Source organism: Kuraishia capsulata, genomic scaffold, assembly GCF_000576695.1.
Source record: "Kuraishia capsulata CBS 1993 genomic scaffold, Kuraishia_capsulata_scaffold_4, whole genome shotgun sequence".
In the NCBI taxonomy this organism is placed as follows: Eukaryota; Fungi; Ascomycota; class Pichiomycetes; order Pichiales; family Pichiaceae; genus Kuraishia; species Kuraishia capsulata.
The window spans coordinates 1,394,483-1,413,638 of NW_019172953.1; the positions used below are offsets into that span (position 1 = coordinate 1,394,483).

At 46.4% G+C, this 19,156-nt stretch overlaps 10 protein-coding genes across 10 annotated transcripts; 7 read left to right on the forward strand and 3 right to left on the reverse strand.

Moving 5' to 3' along the window:
- Window positions 1-142: 142 nt before the first annotated feature.
- Window positions 143-1,633, forward strand: KUCA_T00003856001 (uncharacterized protein; the record flags this gene model as incomplete). The annotated part of the gene is made up of 1 exon (XM_022602312.1): window positions 143-1,633. The coding sequence occupies one exon, from the start codon at window positions 143-145 to the stop codon at window positions 1,631-1,633; it is 1,491 nt and encodes a 496-aa protein (XP_022459868.1).
- Window positions 1,634-1,668: 35 nt separating this feature from the next.
- Window positions 1,669-2,478, reverse strand: KUCA_T00003857001 (uncharacterized protein; the record flags this gene model as incomplete). The annotated part of the gene is made up of 1 exon (XM_022602313.1): window positions 1,669-2,478. The coding sequence occupies one exon, from the start codon at window positions 2,476-2,478 to the stop codon at window positions 1,669-1,671; it is 810 nt and encodes a 269-aa protein (XP_022459869.1).
- Window positions 2,479-2,751: 273 nt separating this feature from the next.
- KUCA_T00003858001 (uncharacterized protein) lies at window positions 2,752-3,998 on the forward strand (the record flags this gene model as incomplete). Its single annotated transcript, XM_022602314.1, has 2 exons — window positions 2,752-2,869; window positions 3,016-3,998. 2 exons carry the CDS (start codon window positions 2,752-2,754, stop codon window positions 3,996-3,998), a joined length of 1,101 nt encoding a protein of 366 aa, XP_022459870.1.
- Window positions 3,999-4,751: 753 nt separating this feature from the next.
- Window positions 4,752-5,207, reverse strand: KUCA_T00003859001 (uncharacterized protein; the record flags this gene model as incomplete). Its single annotated transcript, XM_022602315.1, has 1 exon — window positions 4,752-5,207. One exon carries the CDS (start codon window positions 5,205-5,207, stop codon window positions 4,752-4,754), a length of 456 nt encoding a protein of 151 aa, XP_022459871.1.
- Window positions 5,208-5,677: 470 nt separating this feature from the next.
- Window positions 5,678-9,655, forward strand: KUCA_T00003860001 (uncharacterized protein; the record flags this gene model as incomplete). The annotated part of the gene is made up of 1 exon (XM_022602316.1): window positions 5,678-9,655. The coding sequence occupies one exon, from the start codon at window positions 5,678-5,680 to the stop codon at window positions 9,653-9,655; it is 3,978 nt and encodes a 1,325-aa protein (XP_022459872.1).
- A 263-nt stretch (window positions 9,656-9,918) lies between these two features.
- Window positions 9,919-11,115, reverse strand: KUCA_T00003861001 (uncharacterized protein; the record flags this gene model as incomplete). Its single annotated transcript, XM_022602317.1, has 1 exon — window positions 9,919-11,115. The coding sequence occupies one exon, from the start codon at window positions 11,113-11,115 to the stop codon at window positions 9,919-9,921; it is 1,197 nt and encodes a 398-aa protein (XP_022459873.1).
- A 967-nt stretch (window positions 11,116-12,082) lies between these two features.
- KUCA_T00003862001 (uncharacterized protein) lies at window positions 12,083-12,541 on the forward strand (the record flags this gene model as incomplete). The annotated part of the gene is made up of 1 exon (XM_022602319.1): window positions 12,083-12,541. One exon carries the CDS (start codon window positions 12,083-12,085, stop codon window positions 12,539-12,541), a length of 459 nt encoding a protein of 152 aa, XP_022459874.1.
- An 885-nt stretch (window positions 12,542-13,426) lies between these two features.
- On the forward strand, window positions 13,427-14,713 carry KUCA_T00003863001 (uncharacterized protein; the record flags this gene model as incomplete). Its single annotated transcript, XM_022602320.1, has 1 exon — window positions 13,427-14,713. The coding sequence occupies one exon, from the start codon at window positions 13,427-13,429 to the stop codon at window positions 14,711-14,713; it is 1,287 nt and encodes a 428-aa protein (XP_022459875.1).
- A 1,599-nt stretch (window positions 14,714-16,312) lies between these two features.
- KUCA_T00003864001 (uncharacterized protein) lies at window positions 16,313-17,974 on the forward strand (the record flags this gene model as incomplete). Its single annotated transcript, XM_022602321.1, has 1 exon — window positions 16,313-17,974. One exon carries the CDS (start codon window positions 16,313-16,315, stop codon window positions 17,972-17,974), a length of 1,662 nt encoding a protein of 553 aa, XP_022459876.1.
- Window positions 17,975-18,299: 325 nt separating this feature from the next.
- On the forward strand, window positions 18,300-18,851 carry KUCA_T00003865001 (uncharacterized protein; the record flags this gene model as incomplete). The annotated part of the gene is made up of 1 exon (XM_022602322.1): window positions 18,300-18,851. One exon carries the CDS (start codon window positions 18,300-18,302, stop codon window positions 18,849-18,851), a length of 552 nt encoding a protein of 183 aa, XP_022459877.1.
- Between the last annotated feature and the right edge of the window lie 305 nt (window positions 18,852-19,156).

Genomic DNA, 19,156 nt, shown 5'->3' on the forward strand with positions numbered 1-19,156 from the left:
CCTAATTAGGCAGCTAGATCCCTTCATACTTAGCGATAACGGCTTGCTGTATCATGAAAATTAAAGGGTTCAAAGCTTCAACTTTCGCAGCTACATCATTCTTGTTTGCAAACCCGCGATATCAAATTCCTGCTTTCACAAAATGTCTTCAGATTTGTTCCAGGAAATTACCTTGCCTAATGGCGTCACGTACAAGCAGCCCGTGGGACTTTTCATCAACGGAGAATGGGTCAAGTCTGACGAGACCATCGAATCCATAGACCCAGCTACCGAGAGGGTTATCACCAAGGTGTACCTTGCAGGCACCAAAGAAGTTGACTCGGCCGTTTCCGCAGCCAGAACTGCCTTCAAGACCTGGAAGAAAGTCGAAGGGACCACCAAGGGATCCATGCTGATGAAACTTGCGGATCTCGTTGAAAAGAACCGTGATCTTCTGGCGGCAGTTGAGTCTGCTGACTCGGGAAAACCGTTCGAATCAAATGCAAAGTTTGACATTGATGGAACAATTAGCTACTTCCGTTATTGTGCCGGTTGGGCCGATAAGGTTCACGGAAAGAGCATCCCTGTTCAGGACGGCAAGCTAGCGTTCTCGAAGAGAATCCCCATTGGAGTTTGCGGACAAATTGTCCCTTGGAACTACCCAATCTCGATGTCTGGATGGAAGATCGCTCCAGCACTTGCGGCTGGTAATTGCATTATTATCAAGTCTGCGGAGACCACTCCGTTGTCATTGCTGGTTCTGGCCGACCTCGTCAACGAAGCAGGCTTCCCCAAAGGTGTTTTCAACGTTTTGAGCGGTCTTGGTCCAGTTGCAGGTGCCCATTTGGTGGCCCATCCAGGTGTTGACAAGATTGCCTTCACCGGATCAACTGTTGCCGGCGCGAAGATCCAACAGATGGCTGCTTCAAACCTCAAGGCCGTCACTCTGGAGTGCGGAGGGAAGTCCCCACTACTAGTTTTTGAAGATGCTGATCTTGATCTGGCTGCTGGCTGGGCTGCCTTTGGCATTATGTACAATACCGGTCAGAATTGCACCTCGAATTCGAGAATCTACGTACACGACTCCGTGTATGAAAAGTTCATAGAACTTTTTGTTGCTCGGGTTAAAAAGGATTATCCTATTGGTGAGCCCTTTGACGAAAATGCTAAGGTTGGTCCCGTGGTCAGCAAGGCCCACTTTGATCGTGTGACCAACTATATCGAAATCGGCAAGAAGGAGGGTGCCAAGATGATCCTTGGTTCCGAGCCAATCCCATTCGAGAAGGGCTATTATATCCAACCCACAGTCTTTGTGGACTGTAAGCAGGATATGAGGATTATTCAGGAAGAAATCTTTGGTCCCGTTGTGGCGATTTCCAGGTTTTCCACCGAGGACGAGGTCGTCGAGAAGGCCAACGATTCCATCTATGGCTTGGCCGCAATGGTCTTCTCACAGGACATTATGAAGGCCCACCGTGTTGCTGATGAACTTGAGGCTGGAATGGTGTATATAAACTCGAGCAACGATGAGGATATCCGTGTTCCCTTCGGTGGTGTCAAGATGAGTGGTGTGGGCAGAGAGCTGGGTGAGTCTGGTATTCATACCTATACCCAGGAGAAGGCTATCCATTGTAATTTGGGTGCCAAACTATGATAAAGAAACTTCTGTTACATATTTCAAGCCCCTTTTCAGTACAAAAACGGAATAACCACTTTGTGGTTCACACTGTAGGAAGCATCCTTCTCCTTGTAATATTCATGCGAATTGGCTGCAACTACACTGAGGCTCACTGCAACGTATGCCGCAACTGCCAAGCTGGTTTCTGTTCGCAAATACCAGAACTGGAGCGCGTAAAGTAAGATTTCGTCAAAGTAATGGGCACCCGCAACATACCGAAACAAGCCCTGCGACGGAATCGTATACTTCTTCAGTCCAGAAAGATGCGCATGGTGCCGCGCTTGATCCAGGTATACGACAAAAAACAAAAGGGCAAAAATTGACGACTCCAGCAGAGGCAAAGGCGAATTGTTCAGAGGGTCCATGCAGGCCACCAGCTGCATGTCAACTATCAGATAGTACACACACCCAATCAGATAGTGTAATAGCTGGATCTTCGCATCGGGCAAAGGTCTAAATACGTGGACAGATTCATACAAACGACGACTTCCTTGGAGCGAGTTCAGTAGTAAAGCGAACAGGGCCTTTGATCTGGAGAGGGTTCTTTGATGGTCACGGGATACCCAATCAACCGAGGCAATATATTCCACCACCGGAATATCTGAAAGCAAAAGCAGGCTCAGAAAAACAGGCAGAGCTGTGGCTATCACATAGAAATGCGCAAAATACCTTTTGGGCAAGTAGTAGTTGAATCTTTGAACTGTCTTGAGTGTCTTACCGTATCGACTCACAGATCTGAGACCCGGGATCTGCGGACTCACCAGTGTAATTGCAATTGCAGCAAACAGACCAGCATTGCAGATATCCACAATTGTGATCATATCAGTGGATAAAACTAACACCTTAAGCCAGCTTGGGTAAATGGGAACAATCGGGTTCCCCTGGGGCAGCGATCTAATATATTACAATTCGCCATTTCGCACGACTTATATTTGTGTGGAGCACGCGATCAACTCCAAATGTGTAGCGTGTGTTTCAGCGGGGGCTCTCTAGAGCTCACTAGACCTCTCCATATTCAAGCCGGCACACCCGATCTGTTTTTGTTGAGTATCTAGACGAGAAAGCAACTGAATTGGTGATACACTAGTTGGATCATGAACGAGGTTTCTTCGTTGGTGCTGAGCTTTCTGTACTTGATCGCGCTGCCCTTTATGGGCTTTCTGGTTGTGCAGCAGTACGAGAACATATCATTGCCCAATGGGAGCAAAATAGGTAAGTTTCAATGAGCGACATTCAGAGGAGATGCTATTTTGATTGTCAGAAAAACCCGGTTTTTTTGGTGTTTTTTGAGAATGCTGGTTTTCCGGGGAGCCGGTTGTTTTCAACGTTTTTCGAGAGATAACTAACCCTTTTACTAGCTGGTTTGCTTGGAATGCAACCAACAGAACCGGTATCGATATCTACAAAGAAGGAGAGTTTCGAGTGGGTGGATCCCCTTGCGAGTTTCATCAGTGATGCCTTTCAAAGCTCAGACGTGTACGAGCACAGAGCGTGGATCGCGGCCAAGAGCTACAGTTCAAGTCTAGCTGTGTATTTGGCCACGAAAACCGACCAATGGCGAGCCATAAGTGCGAATTTCTACTCCACAGATCTTGAAAGACATCTGGGGCCGTATGTGGACAGTCTCAAGAGTCTTTACAGCGGGCTGTGGATAATATATACTGAGCGATACGACGAGATCAAGTGTGCGGGGGCCATCATCGGGTGCATTGCAGTGTTAATTTTGACTAGAAGACTTCTATTCCGCCTTTTAAGAACATTTGCGCGCGATGTTCACAACATTGAGAAAGGTGTTAACGAGATGCACCAATCACCAAAGTCCATGGACGATGATGACGACGACCAGAGCGATTTTGGGGCCGGTGGAGACTACGGAACGGGTAGAAGTATCCTCACTGATTTTCCTACGGAATCGCAGTTTCCTACACAAAGAACGGCCAATTTTCGGTCCTCTTCTACCTCTGTGAGCGAGTTACTATCAGACGAAGACGACGCTTCGTTTCATGGGTCAACTCACAGCTCAGTGTCCAGTCAAGCTCACGACTTTAAGACTCAATATGACACTGCTTCATCGCTGCTGGTGTCGCAAACGCCGTCTTCTCTTGGAACTGCACCCAGAGTATCTTCCAGTGCTAGTTCGCTGCGACTCCTGACGGGTCAGCATTATCCGTTTTTGCCAGTGTTCTCGGATTCTCCGAGCAAGTCTTCTACAACTACTGTGATCAGTGAAGAGAGGGTGGTTTTTAAAAGTGCTGGGACCGTGGGGTCGTTGTCTACGGTGTGTTGGGACGAAAAGCATGATTCTCAAGCGAGGTCTCCGAGTCTAATATCGGTCGATTAATTGGGGTTATGATCGATCTTTCTTTAATGGAAGGAAATTCCAAGTCCCATCAAATTACAGGCAACTCCTATATCACTGTCTCTGGAGAGGGAGCTGATACATATCAATGCCGTACAAAAGCTACCTTGGTTGTTTCTGGCTAAAAATTATCAGAGAAGCAGTTTGTCTGGAAGGAAATAATACCGATTATAAGTCCCTTCATTACGGAAGCGATGAAGATCTCCCTCAACCATAAGAGAGCTGAAGGTATCCACCATTTTGCGAGACCTTAGGGTTTCTCCAAATGAATTTGATATCTGCGTATCAAAAGGACTGCTCTTGCTTACCATCACTCTTGAGAGATTGGAGATTGAAAAGATTACAGATATTTCACACCAAAATCTGAGAATTTTCTTCAGTCATGACACTCATGAAGTGCTACTGACTCGAAGGAAGACGAGGACTTGTCTACCTACAAAGAGTAGCAGGTTATCAAAGAAAGCTCGAACCTCCACTATAAAGAGAGAACTCGATTCAGTTCCAGCAGGAAACTCGATCTCTAATATATTATCAATCACAGAACACAATTCCCACCACTCACCAACTGATTTTTCACTCTAACCTTCCTCAGTTTTTTTTGGCTCTAATTTATTTTCGCTATGGGCACCACAATTTGTGGTATTGTTAAGTTTAATTATTTGGATCTGGATAAAAATATAAATGTAGTCCTTACCGATATACGTCAACTCTTGGATACTATAGTCACTATGCATTTCACAGCCTTGCAAGCAACGCAAATAGCGACACATAACACCCCCCACTCACTAAAGTCATTGCAAGAACCAAATTTCCACTAGTCTTAAAGAACGTTTGCTCGTCTTCGTCATATCCATCATATTCGTCTTGTACCTCACCAACGTGGGGAGTTACCGAGTCCTCCTTCCAATACTTGTGGGTCTCGGGAGACATGATATACAGATCAATGTTCTGTTGTCGTAGATAGCTCACCACCAGAAACAACATCCCATAGATAGTATAGACCATTCCTATGCTCAGAAATTCTTTCGAGAAAATCTTTAGAATGAGAACTGAGAAGGATAATGCTCCTAGACATGATCTCATGTAGGCACCCTGGTAGGTGCGCTGGTGGGCTCGTATGTCCAGTCGCTGGTTGTTGGAGCTAAGATATGTCAGTCTCGATGGCCTTCTAACAAGATGGTCATCTGACATTGTGGGAGCAAGCAAGATCTTGAGATCTGTAATCCAAGCGATCTGGTATTGCTGAAACACGGTCTTCAAGCCACACCAGAACTCCCCAGAATGACATATTTGCGTGCACAACTCAATAATATGAAAATCACACGCCCTTTGGTTTTGACACTTCTCTTACCCTCCTCAAGAAAAACTCGCCAGCTCCCGAACCGTGTCTTGTTTGGAGTTCTGGACAAACCCTTCGAATTGCAACGGGCTAGCTGTTGTAACTCTCCAACTCCACATCACCGCCACCAATCCTGCTGCGATTCGGTGCCAATACTCTCAGTGGAATTGCGTCTGATTGGTTAGATTTACCGATCTTTTCGTACTTGCAAGGATACGTTTCCCAGCCTTCGACAAGCAAAGCGAGCCAAACTGATCAACCTCCGGCCAAAGTTCACGCGTTTTCCCGGTCATACTCTGGAGACTCAAGTATAGCTAGAGTCATGGTTGATTCGCAGTCTTATCCGATTCCCGTTGCATACGGCGCCGATCTTAAATTGACGCCGCCGCTGACGAAGTTTCAGCCGTCGGAAATCCCATTCCCTACTTCTGTTGAAAGCTTACAAGTGCTGCTTGCTCGTTACAGAGAGCTTCTCGAGAGTGGTACTCATGTTGCTGACAAACTGGGAATAGAACAGGTTCTTAGGAAAGTATCCCAGCAACAGGACGAGTTCCTCAAAGAACAGAGCTCCGTTGAGACTCTGGTCAGTTCCAACAAATACGAAGAGCTTTCTCCAGCAGATCTAGAGCTGGTGAAGAAACAAGTTGTTGGATTGCAACTTCTTTCGAAAGATTTGGATTTGCCGTTAGACCTCCAACATGCCTTTGCAGAGGATTACTATGATTACTACGAGGGAAGTGAAGACGAAGATGAGGAGATCTTGAATGGAGGAATTGACGACAACGAAGATGTTGTCGATGAGGTTATTGAGGAAGTTGGAACTTCTGCTGTGACAGAAGACGGTATTGAAACTCCATTCAAGCTCAAGCTTCAATATGAAGATTATCTCTCCAAGGTGGAGTCCATGGGCATCCAATCACAAATCTCACTGCCTGAACCTCAGGTCAGCGCCTGCGGTACTTCTGAGTCCGAAGGTTTGATATCAAAGAAGATCAACCATAGACTAATTTCTTTGGAGGAAATTCCCGCCAATATCGGTGCCTACGATTCCCGCAACCTGGAGAACGATTTCAAGTCTTCTGACAAGATTCCCGACAATGTGGATGAATTGAAGATAAAGTCGTTGATTGAGCTGAAGTCTCTAAGACTTCTCGCGAAGCAGAAGAGGCTCAAGCAGAAGATTCTGCTTTCTAGCGCTAACGGGGCTCACGTGAGCAATCCCCTTCTCAAAAACAACTCAATCACTATGGCTGCACAGCGGTCTCTGTACATAAGACCCAAAATCATTGCACCGCAGACCTCCAGACTTGCTGAGCAACTGGAAGAGCAACAAAGACTGGAGAAGAAGAAAATCGAATTGAACAAACAACTCAAGAAGGTCGCTTACATCTTGGCTGGTGCTGATGAATATATATTTGGTCTCAAAGAAAGAAAGACTGCGAAAATCTCATTTGGAAGGTCTGTTGGACAGCTTCATCAACAGATAGAGAGAGATGAGGGCCGCAGACTTGAGAAGACAGCCAAACAGAGACTGGCGGCCTTGAAGTCCAATGACGAAGAGGCTTATTTGAAGCTCCTGGATCAGACAAAGGACACCAGAATCACGCATCTGTTGAAACAGACCAACTCTTTCTTGGATTCTCTCGCTACAAAAGTTGCTGTCGAACAGTCAAGAGCGAGACTTTTGGAGAATGGTATTGTGGATGCCGGTGCTGTTGCTCCACCAACTCCAATCACACCTGTTTCCGGCGAAGGCGACAGCGACCAAAACCCAGATGCGGTTCGTGAAAAGCTGGACTACTACGAAGTGGCCCACAAAATCAAGGAGGAAGTCACGAAACAACCTACCATTTTGGTGGGAGGAACTCTTAAGGAGTACCAGATCAAGGGTTTGCAGTGGATGGTTTCGTTATACAATAACCATTTGAACGGTATTCTTGCAGATGAGATGGGTCTCGGAAAAACCATTCAGTCGATCTCGTTGATTACTTATCTTATAGAAACCAAGAAGGAGAGAGGCAAGTTCCTGGTTTTGGTGCCGTTGTCGACCATCACCAATTGGACCATGGAGTTCGAAAAGTGGGCTCCAAGCGTGAAAACCATCGTCTACAAAGGCTCTCCTCCTCAGAGAAAGATGCTTCAGTATGATATTAGAGCTGGCAATTTCAGTGTTTTGTTGACCACCTACGAATACGTTATCAGAGACAGGCCTTTGCTGGCGAAGTTTCACTGGGCTCATATGATCATTGACGAAGGTCACAGAATGAAAAATACCAGATCGAAGCTCTCGTCTACTCTGTCGCAATACTATAAGACCAGACATCGTCTGATTTTGACTGGTACACCATTGCAAAACAACTTACCTGAACTTTGGGCATTGCTCAATTTTGTGCTGCCAAACATTTTCAATTCGGTAAAGTCGTTTGACGAGTGGTTCAACACCCCGTTTGCCAACACCGGTGGCCAGGATAGGATGGACCTCACTGAAGAGGAAAGTTTGCTGGTTATCAGAAGATTACACAAGGTTTTGAGGCCATTCCTTTTGAGAAGATTGAAGAGGGATGTCGAGAAGGATCTTCCAGATAAAGTCGAGAAGGTTGTTAAGTGTAAGCTTTCCTCACTTCAGTCCGTTCTCTATCAGCAGATGCTCAAGCACAATGCTCTGTTTGTTGGTGCTGGCTCACAGGGAGCTTCAAAGTCCGGTATCAAGGGTCTCAACAACAAGATTATGCAGCTGAGAAAGATCTGTAACCATCCATTTGTTTTTGAAGATGTCGAAAACGCGATCAGCCCTGGAAGCATGACCACAGACATGATCTGGAGGACTTCTGGTAAGTTCGAGCTTTTGGATAGGGTTTTGCCTAAGTTTAAGGCAACTGGTCATCGTGTTCTGCTTTTTTTCCAGATGACTCAGGTGATGGATATCATGGAAGACTATCTGCATTACAGAGGGATGAAGTTTTTGAGACTTGACGGTGGTACAAAGGCAGATGACAGACAGGTCATGCTGAAGGAGTTCAACTCGCCAGGCTCAGAGTACTTCTGTTTCTTGCTTTCCACAAGAGCGGGTGGTTTGGGTCTGAATTTGCAGACCGCAGACACAGTCATCATCTTTGACACTGACTGGAATCCGCACCAAGATTTGCAAGCACAGGACCGTGCACATCGTATTGGTCAAAAGAACGAAGTCAGAATCTTGCGTTTGATATCGGACGATTCCGTCGAGGAAGTGATTCTGGAAAGAGCTCATCAGAAGCTTGATATTGACGGGAAAGTCATTCAGGCCGGTAAGTTCGATAACAAATCTACCGCAGAGGAGCAGGAAGCTTTCCTGAGACGTCTGCTAGAAGCTGAACAGGCCAAGACAGCAGGAGATGACGACGAAGACTTTGACGATGACGAGCTGAACGAGGTCCTCGCCAGAAACGAAGATGAAAAAGAGCTGTTTGCCAAGATGGACACTGAAAGAATGGCACATGCCAAGATAGAAGCAAGAAAAGCTGGAGTCCCTCTGCCATCGAGACTGATTGCGACAGAAGAATTACCCCAAGTGTTCACAGAGGACATTGCAGTTCATTTAGAACATGATACAGAGAAGGAGCTTGCAAGCAAGAGACAGAGAACCAAAGTTGTGTACGATGATGGTTTGACTGAAGAGCAATGGCTAGATGCCATGGATGCGGATGACGATTCCGTAGAAGATGCCATTCAGAGAAAGCAGGAGGCGCTTGCCAAGAGGAAGGCGAGAAGAGACTTGAAGGAGCAGGAGTTTGGTGGGAGCGAAGATGAGTCACTTGGAGACGAAACGAACGGGTTCTCGGAGAATGAGTCTATCAATGGAAGCAAGAAGAGAGGCAGGGACACGTTCAATGGCGATTATAGTGATGGAGAGATGGTAGAGCTTGCGCCGAAGAAGAAACGGGGTCGTCCAAAGGCAGAATCCAAAGTGATTCTTGAACTGCCATTTGTGAAGCCTGCGCTCGCGCTTCTGGATCAGTTGAATACGGTTGTGGACGAAACAGGCCGCACCAGAATCGACCTCTTCATTGATCTGCCCTCAAAGAAATTGTATCCTGATTATTACCAGTTGATAGCCCGGCCAGTTTCGGTCAATGTGCTGAAGAAACAGCTCAAACAGGGAAAGTTCCAGACTTTCGCTGAGTTTGCGGACGAATTGCGTATCATGTTCACCAACTCGAAACTATACAACGAGGAAGGATCGTTTGTGTACATCGATGCCGAGGAATTGGAAAAGTTTGCGGAGAAGAGACTGGCCGATGTTGCTGCTAGTCTAGAGTGACCGTACTTATCACAGAACTATGTTGATGTTTAGATGTTTGTCATAATTGAAAGACTGGTAATCAAGAGCGATGAGTTGCTTTACGTGTTATAGAAGGAAAAGACCGGTCAAGGGTATGATGCTGTCTACCGTGCTGATAGAGAGGCGTTTGACCTATAGGGCCTGAAACGGGAAGAAGAAGAAAGAAGAGAGAAACTGCATGACTAGCACCAGAATTGATCAGAACATGGAGTTTTTGATGGCATAACCAACCTTGGTATAGCTTAGGCAGAGTGATCAGAATCAGTACCAAAGTCTGGAGTTCCACCAAGAGTTCCGAAGAAGTCGCCGATGTAATTGGCTGGGGTGAAGTAGTTGGTGGCATACAGATGATCCCAGTTATTGATTACATCCTCAACGAAAGGCAGACCAGCAATAACCAGGTTCTTCAAAGAGGCGGAAATTCCACCCTGGTATGCATCATTGAAGAAGTAGGTGGTGTCGTTTTCGTAAATTGGAGGAGGTCTGTCAAAGTCAGAGGCAGTTCTCAGGACGACAATTCTGGAAAAGTCAACAAGTCCGTGCTTGGCTGCACGCACCATGGCCTCAAGAGTAGCATTGTCTTCCTGCTGGGTGGAACAGTACACAGCGGTTCCGTTGGTGACCAGAGTGATGTAGTTCTCAAAAGATTCAGCTAACAAGGAACCGAACCAGTAGACATCCGAGGTGGCTGTATCACCAGCAATGGCCTTTGGAAGTTCATTGGCAGGAGCATATGGATACAAAGCACGGAACTCGGCATTGGCTTCGGTTCCATTGTTGAGCTCAACCTGTTGAGCCAGGTACAAAGCGTGGTCACGAAGGTTCACGTTAAGCTCGAACACCTCGGTTCCGTATATGTTCTCCGGATATTGGTCGGAATAGGTGGTTCCGAATGGAAAGTAACCCGTGGTCCAGTTGGCAGGCATCTGGCGGGCATCCACCTCGTAAGCCAATCCGACCTGGACGGCAAACCTGGCAAAGGTGGCAGAACCGATGGTTCCCATCTTGGGCGAGATACCAGCGATACCGGCCACCATGAAGTAGGTTTCGGTCAAATCGAACAGAGGAGACAGAGTCAAGGCGGTAATGGTGGCCGCGGCGTTAATCTCAGCCTCACCCGTGGTGACTTGACAGATAGAGTAGTTCGCGACACAGTGAATTTCTGGGTACACTGGCGACAACCCCGGAATGGTAATGTTGTACACCATGTCGAGTTCCTCCAGCCAAGGGTCTCTCTCCAGGTAGAACATGGAGATTATGAAAACCTTAGGCTTGAACAGCGCAAATGGATTCCCGTAGGCCACTGATGCAGAGCTGTCAGTGCTGGTAGCCGCATCGAGAGACGCAGTAGTGGAGGCCTCGTCCCTAGCAAAAAGCTTTCCAATAGGCGAAGCAAGTGACACTGTCAAGAGCGACAATAAACTCAATGAGAAACGCATTTGGTTGAAAGTTTAGACTGAAACTTTTTGTGGTGTCTGCCGTGACAATTTTGCTATTTTTCTGCAAATTTCAAGCCCCACACTCGGACGCAGTCTCGCTCTTATACTGCGCCGAAAGCTCTTCTGTTCTGGTGCCTAACAACTTTTCACTTACTGCATCCGACTAATGGGAGCCGTCCATCGCTTTGTAATTTGAGATAACGATGCCTCGAAAACAAATAAGTCAAGAATCTGCCATTTATCCCTTTTGGGCAAGTTCGTTCTGAAAACGGTCTCGTGCAGGTAGAATGCGTGTTCTGTTAGAATCGGCAGAAAGCCGACGTAAATTGGGGAGGAGAATTTAAGGTGAATTTAGACGTCAGGACTTGATTATTTGGGGATTATAGGGTCTCTGGAACAATTGATATTATAGCGGATAGGTGTTGGTTTATCGTCTGTTCACTGCGATTTTCTAAGCGGATCTGCATCTTTCCGAAGCCGTGAGGCGGCCATCAATCAGGGCCCTGTGGTGGGAGATAATATTATGTAACTTTTGCGCTTCGACCGACGGGTCCTCCGCCGGGACTATCTGAGATTAACGAAGGGCTATAGTACTGGATTTGCAAATCTGCACGGCATAGCCGGAGTAGAGCGCATTTTTGGATGACGGTACGGCTCTGAGATAAAAATGGAATAGATAAGAGAGTGTAAACTGAGACGATAAAAGATCGAAGCAATGAAAGAGCAACTCAATCAAACTAGTATGATTGAGTTGACCAGATTCATCTTTGGCAATTGGGCATCCGAGCCTCTGAGATTGAAAAACAAGACCAAATAGTTTCTGTCCTTTTTCAGATGTTAATCATTTGATGCAGGACCGTTTTGGCAACCACTCACAGCCGCTGCGGCAGCCAATTCCGCCTTCTACAGCCAGTCGAACACCAACGCCAAAACGACTTGTACCTTTATAAATAGAAAAAAATTGACAATGAATAATCCCATTGTAATTGATTCAATTCAAATTCCCGAACTTTTTAACGCAATTGTTGCCGCAGTGGATGATCAGCTTGGTGATCTGGGCATGCGGCACCCGCCGCATATCGAACGAACCTTAATCAGAGCCAATTCCGCGATATCTCACTGTGTTTCACACCCGCGCATATCGCCTTCTTGGAAGACCAGACGCACCACAAGCGTGAAAAGCCCCGTTAGGCCTGGCCATAAAGGCTCTTCGCCGCCGAAATCTTTTGGGCCCCCGTTGGGCGGGTCGGAGCATTGGAAGCTGGAGAGCTTCTTGATTATGCCGAAATGGAACTTGATGGGCAATTTGGATAAACTTTCCGGATTTAAGTGTAAAGGAATTGCCGACCATCGGATACGTTTGGGTCATATTCTGGTCCAAATATCGATCCATTTCAGCTCAAATATGGCTCTTTGGCCACCGTAGTTCACACCTTATTGGTGTATGATTTGGCACAGCGTCCCATCATGGACGAGCCGTCCAAAACCGCCGAACTCTACAATGTAAGCTGTACATCAGCCAATTCCATTTTAGGCCAATTGTTCGTCAATCAGAGTCTAGTTAACCAAATAAAAGCGCAGAAAATCTCGCGCAAGCTCGCCTAAGGCCTCACAAATATGATTACTGGAGACGGACGACTCACTCAAGCGCTCACGTGACACTATTGAGATCCATAAGTCGTTTCAGTACAGTTTGGGCGCAAGCTGCCTCATCGAATGGCTTGAAGGACTGGCAGCAGACAATTTTGAGTACAATTGAGTAAGCTGGCAAGGTAAAACTTCTGCAATCCTCCAAAGAAGATGTGTGAATATCCACTGTGAACCATCCACCAGGTTTTGCGGTATCTTCCTATTTGAAAATGCTCTTTCCAGTACAAATTTCACTCAGTGAACTACTTACTATTCTTCTCCCCACACGACCTCATGGCTTAGGCCGGATGCAATTTTTTGGCGGTCTTCAACCGAGAACTCGCGCTTCTTTCCACAACTTCACGAATTGTTGCTTGTTTTTAGCCGGTATTGAACAGGTTAGACCGTGCTGCTTTGGTCACTGATCTGTGCCCGCTAATTTTCTTTTTCTATCACCGCTATTGACGTTCCGGGAAGACTTCCAAGCAGAGTGACAGCTGGAACTAGGACTCTCCCTACAGTGATATAAACGTACCGGAGATCCTGAATAATAGGCCACTTCCACGCCGGAAATCACAAATTTTTTGCGGATAGTGACACCTTCGAGGACACGATACTTGCCTCAGATTGTCTCTGGTAAAAACGCCTCCAACTTTTATTCCTACGTCGTTGCCTCTTCCTTATGACCCAACCGGCTTCAACGGCAACGCTGTCACCAACGCCGTCAGCGGCATCAATGGCAGTTTTGTCTCCACCAAGTTCGCGTTACGCGTTTGAACCACGTGATGATAATGTGACGTCGCCTTTGCTGACAGGAAGCACGTTTTCTGCAGGAAACGGCAACGGCCATCCAATGACACCAACCAGTGGCACGCTCAATTCCAGCACGGAATTCTACCACAATGGCAATTCACACTGGTCTCAGCCGTCTTCCAATAGCAACGCTTCTTTCAACTCGGATTTGAATTCCTATAACAATTGGATCAAAGGTCTGAACACGAATGAGCAAGTGCTTGCGGTGGACCTTCTGCTCAACAGTGTTTCTGAAGAAGCTATTCAATACGCTAGGAGCAAACTTAATGGCAGCACTTTGTTGAGCCCGAGCATTGCTGCACCCGTTGCCTCACCAACTATCAAAATTCACCAGCCACAGGTTCGCGCAGCTTCTCCTATTCTGGCACTCAACCACGAGCCTTTGACTCTGGACAATGTTCTCAATGATCTCGGGATCATGTCCTCAATCAACAACGATGTTGGAAAGGCCTGGAGCTCAAGTTTTGACTCGATGAGACCGCGGTCGGCGGGACCACTTGACTTCACTGAGAGTTACTCTTTGAATGCGCCAGTCCAGCAGCCGAACCGGGTTTTTTCACCAGATATGCCACCGTCCCGAGTTGCACCAGTCTCACAGGTGGCCCCGGCTCAACTGCTGCAGCAGCAACAGCAGCAACAGCAGAGCCAATTTGGATCATATGGGATGCAATTCGATACTGTTGGCCAGCAGAACGCGTACAAACTGAATGCTCTTTCAACGATCGCGATGCGGTCGAAACTGGATTCGAAACGTGAAGAACGTGGCCGAACAGCTGCGGTGCGGAATGCGTATCCTGCTTCGACGTCTTCGTCGCTTCCACCGGCAGCCCGTGTTACTCCCTCTTCACCACCAGCGCGTAATGCAGGGCCGGCGCATGTAGCTCCTGTTACACCAAAGGCGAAGCCTCTAGATATTTCCAGTCCCAAAAAGGTGTCTCTGCCCAAAGACATCGCTGATCCCCAGCTGTTGAACAACATTCCCGCATGGCTCAAGGCTTTGCGACTCCACAAGTATACTGACAACCTGAAGCACTTGACGTGGAAGGAGATGATCAATCTGGACGAGAGTGGACTGGAAGCGCTTGGCGTGGGCACTGTTGGTGCTCGTGGTAAGTTGATGAAGGCGTTTTCTACGGTCAAGGGAGACGCACAGTAGTGGAAGCCCATAGTGGAGAATTGTGGATGTGAAGTGATTGAAGTCTGGCACTTTCGATCTAGATAGTTTTATGTTAAGAACACTGAGGTGAAATAAGAGGTAGTAGAAGAGAGGTAGAAGAGTAGATTCTGAAGAATACTTGGAAAGATAAATTCTCAGAGGCATTCGGAACTACTGAATACAATGTAAAGTGCACAAGGCAAGGGCACACAGAAAAGTGCTAAACGTCATGGTGAAATTTTTGGAGGCCGATTGCATAAGCCAACGTAATTGGATATATGACAAAACTAATAGAACTTTGGTTTAGTAAAAGGATGGAGAGTATCCAGAAGGACAGCATAAAAGTAAGTTTTCGAGTGTAAAGCTCTAGAAAGGTGCTAAAAGGGTAGTAAAGTGATACATCGATAGTACTAAATTACCATAAGCATTATCCATTGCAATTGCATTTATCAAATTGCTATTAAAGCATTTAAGGGCCAGACTACTCGAATCACCTAGTGACAGGCAATACTTAATTGGACAGTTAAATCATCATCACAAACATTTCAAAACTCACACAAATCTGAGATTTTTACAGAATTGAAGTAATTCAGATAATGAAAGTTTTAAGAAAACAAATGATTCGAACAAAAACCGAAAAGAATTAGAACATTCAAGCGACTCGAGGATTTAACTTCCAATAAACTTGCAGTAACTCTGCATATATGTGCATATTAAAAGCAATTTGTCTTCAAAAGCACAGTGTTGCTCGATCACCTCCTCCGTTACCGCTATACTACGCTCATTTCTCCACTATTACCAATATAATACCAACAACTTACAGAAATATCTCATGATAATCATCAAAAACTATTAATGTCATAAGGAGTAGCCGTTAAAAACCGTTGGGCACCGTTGAAAGTACCGTTATCCCGCATCCCTTTCTATCTCCTATCTCTCTCCGATCTTCCCGCTGTCACCACCGTCACCACCCGCACCACCTCCACCTCCACTTCCTTTGGATCACACACATCATGAAAGTCATTCACACCCGAAGTAACTTCTCCACATTTTACCCCCCAATAATCCACCCCCGATCCCAGTAAAACGGTCTACACCCCACAATTCTCCTTGAAGGTAGTGCACCAACACATATCTCTCTTTCTGTAGTGCACCCTCGAACCCCCCTCCAGGAAAAAGCCGTTTTCCCTTCTATCTCCCCGTTACCAACGTTGACACCGATCACATACCTTTTACCCGCCAGGTTTACGCTTGTTTTGCGCACTTTTTGTCTGTTTTTTTGGTGGTTCTGGACTTTACATACCCTGTGGAGCCCACATAAATTTGCTTTTGCAACTCTTTAGCGATTCTGCCTAAAGCCACTTGGGGCCAGGCTGATTAACGGTTGCAACCCCTCGCAGCTGCCTAAAGCTGATTTTGGACCAATACTGGCCCAAACCAAACTGGAGAGCACCGAAAAACGCACCAAAGTGTTTAATCGCGTTTCGCATATTGGTGGACCTATTTGACAAGTTTTCGCCACTTTCTCGCCAACACCTTGCAAGCTCTTTGCAGCCATTGACACCAAACCAAATCCAACTACCACCCAGTGCGCCACCAATGATCCTCGAGGTACTGGTATACGATCCGGTAGGCCACGAAAAGGCTATTTCCTCGCTGAAGTCGTCGAAATTCGATTATTTCGTGAAGGTATTCTCGTCGTTCCACGGACTTGTGAGCTATCTTCTCGGTAGAAACAGTTACACTCTGAGAAAATCTACCGGTTCTTTGGTCGAACTGGTACCCAACTCCGCCGAGAATGACCTCTTTCATAACATTTGCATCGTCTTGGATTCAGACGCGCCTCACAGACCAGAGGACCTCTTCGAAGACAAAGAGGCCCTGCTCAGGTACAGATTCCAGCACCTAAATCTCTCGGTCATACCCTTCAGCTTTGAGTCCTCCACTGACGATCTGAATGAAATTCTGGAAAAGAAGTCTTTGCGCAAAGCCCAATTACTCAAAGATAGACTACCGCGAATCCAGACATGGGTTGGGCTGATAGAGAATGTTCCTCCTTGCATCCTTACTATGCCGAACGTGCTCGAAACGCTTGATAAGAAGCCAGATGGACTGAGTCTAGATGCCAAAGTTGGCCTCGTTCAGCGACTAGCCAATGCCTTTGATTACCGGTCTTTGATGGAGCTCAAACACCCGGAAGGCTACTACAGTGAGGTTGTTGGGCAATGGGAGTTCCCTGCACACGATCTCACTATCGACGAGCTTTTGTACTGTGGTTTTGTCATGCTGAAGCTCGGTCTACAGAACTGGGATGCCCAGAATGCTGAAATGGGAAAGAGCGAGATTCCTACTCTTTTCCGCAACGACAACACCCTGCTCAGCTTCCTGTTCCACGTTCGCGATAATTACCGTCTCGGAAATCCATTTCATAACTTCCGTCATGCGATTGATGTTCTGCAGGCGTCGTTCTACTTTGTATCGAAACTGCAGGCCATTTCTGCTAACGATTCACTTATCAACAACAGGCTGTCTAAGGAGTTGATGAACCCATGCGCAACTGCACTTCTGCTAGTGGCTTCTCTTGGACACGATATTGGCCATCCCGGTATCACGAACCCGTTCTTGACAGCACATAAGACTCCCGTGGCTGCTTATTTCAAGGACCAATCCGTTCTGGAGAACTTCCATCTCACTCAGTTTTGCTCGATTCTTGAGCCTTATGCCGTTACTGCACCCAAATTCTACGGATCTTTTTCGCAAGTGTTTATTTCAGACTGCATCCTTGCCACAGACATGGCCAAACATGACTTATACACCAGCAAGATCACGGACTTTATGCCTATGGAAGCTGTCGATCGGAGCAAGTCAGGTGTGAAAACCGTCGCTACTAATACTCTGGCTGCGCTGCTGATCAAGTGTGCGGACATCTCAAACGTGTGTCGACCATTGCGAGTTTCTGTAAAATGGGGAATCTCATTGAATCAGGAATTTTCTGAAGTGGCCGCCCTGGAACGTCTAATGAAAGATAGTACTAGTGCGAAAAACGTGGAAAAGGTGCCCTCTGTGCCCGTCAGCTCGCTTACACCCCAATCTGCAATGAAATTGGTACCTTCACTAAGTGGAAGTCAGCTGTTCTTCATTGAGAGGTTCGCAGAGAAGTTTTTCAATGAAATAAGTGACTCTTTGCCGGCATTGGACTTTTTGAGTGAGGAACTAGAGAAGAATAAGCTGTTTTGGAAGAAACCAGCTAATACCACTTAACACGCTCATTACCGTTACTGTACCAATGATCATCGGTGACTAGCAGTGATATATTACCTTAACTTCCTATTTATACATAAATTTAACATTTGCCAACGAAACAATTCTAGTTCACACTGACATTTGAAAGATAGAGCAGAGGTTGTTCTAAAACATCGATTATATATCACACGACCTTTGACTCTGCGCGGCGGCAGAGTCAAATTCGCATCGCGATCTCCTGGCAAAACCTGCTGAGGCCCAAAAACCAATTCCTTCCTCCTTTTCTTCTCATTCTTCCGTGTTGAAACATAATCTTTTACAGAATCTTTGCAGAATCTTGAACATGTTCAACCTTTCCAGAGTACTGATCACGAGATCGACCAAGGCCCCTGTTCGCGCTGCCTTGGCACAGTCATTCCCCGTATTTGCCAGACGCTTCAACTCCACCAATACGGTGAACCCAGACTCCGTTGTGTTCAAGTACTCCGAGTCCGGTCCTTTGAAGGTGAAGTACACTCCAGAACACGAATGGATTGCGTATCACCAGGACGGCACAGCTTTCATTGGAATCACGTCTTACGCGGCTGACTCTCTCGGAGATGCCACTTACATAGAGTTGCCAGAGATAACGGAAGACTCTATCGAGCAAGGTGATACTCTTGGTTCCGTTGAGAGTGTCAAATCGGCTTCCGAAATATACTCGCCAGTTTCTGGAATCGTGACGGAAGTTAACGAGAAGTTGCATGACTCGCCAGAGTTGATCAATGAGGACCCCATGGGAGCGGGTTGGATTGTGAAGGTTAAACTTGCCAACGAGGCTGAACTTGATGAGGGAGCCTTGCTGGATACCGAGAGTTACCAGGAGTTCCTAAAACAGGATGCTGAAGAACACTAAGTGGAGATTAGGCAATGTGAGCCAAAGCCAATTAGCTAGCTTTAAAGCCACAGGATTCACTAGTAATGCGCTATTATAAAGTTTTCTCACCATTAGAAACAATTCGAGTATAAATCAACTTCACCAACGGCTATTTCATGCTGGCAGCCGGCAATAAGGCTGCCTATTACACGGAACCCACATCACCAGTCCCCTACTAATCTACAACTTTTCAACTTAAATGAATGAAACATTTATGCATTAAATAACAGGTTTTACCTTGAGTTCGTGTATATCATCACTGTGAAAATGGTTGAAGGCGCGAA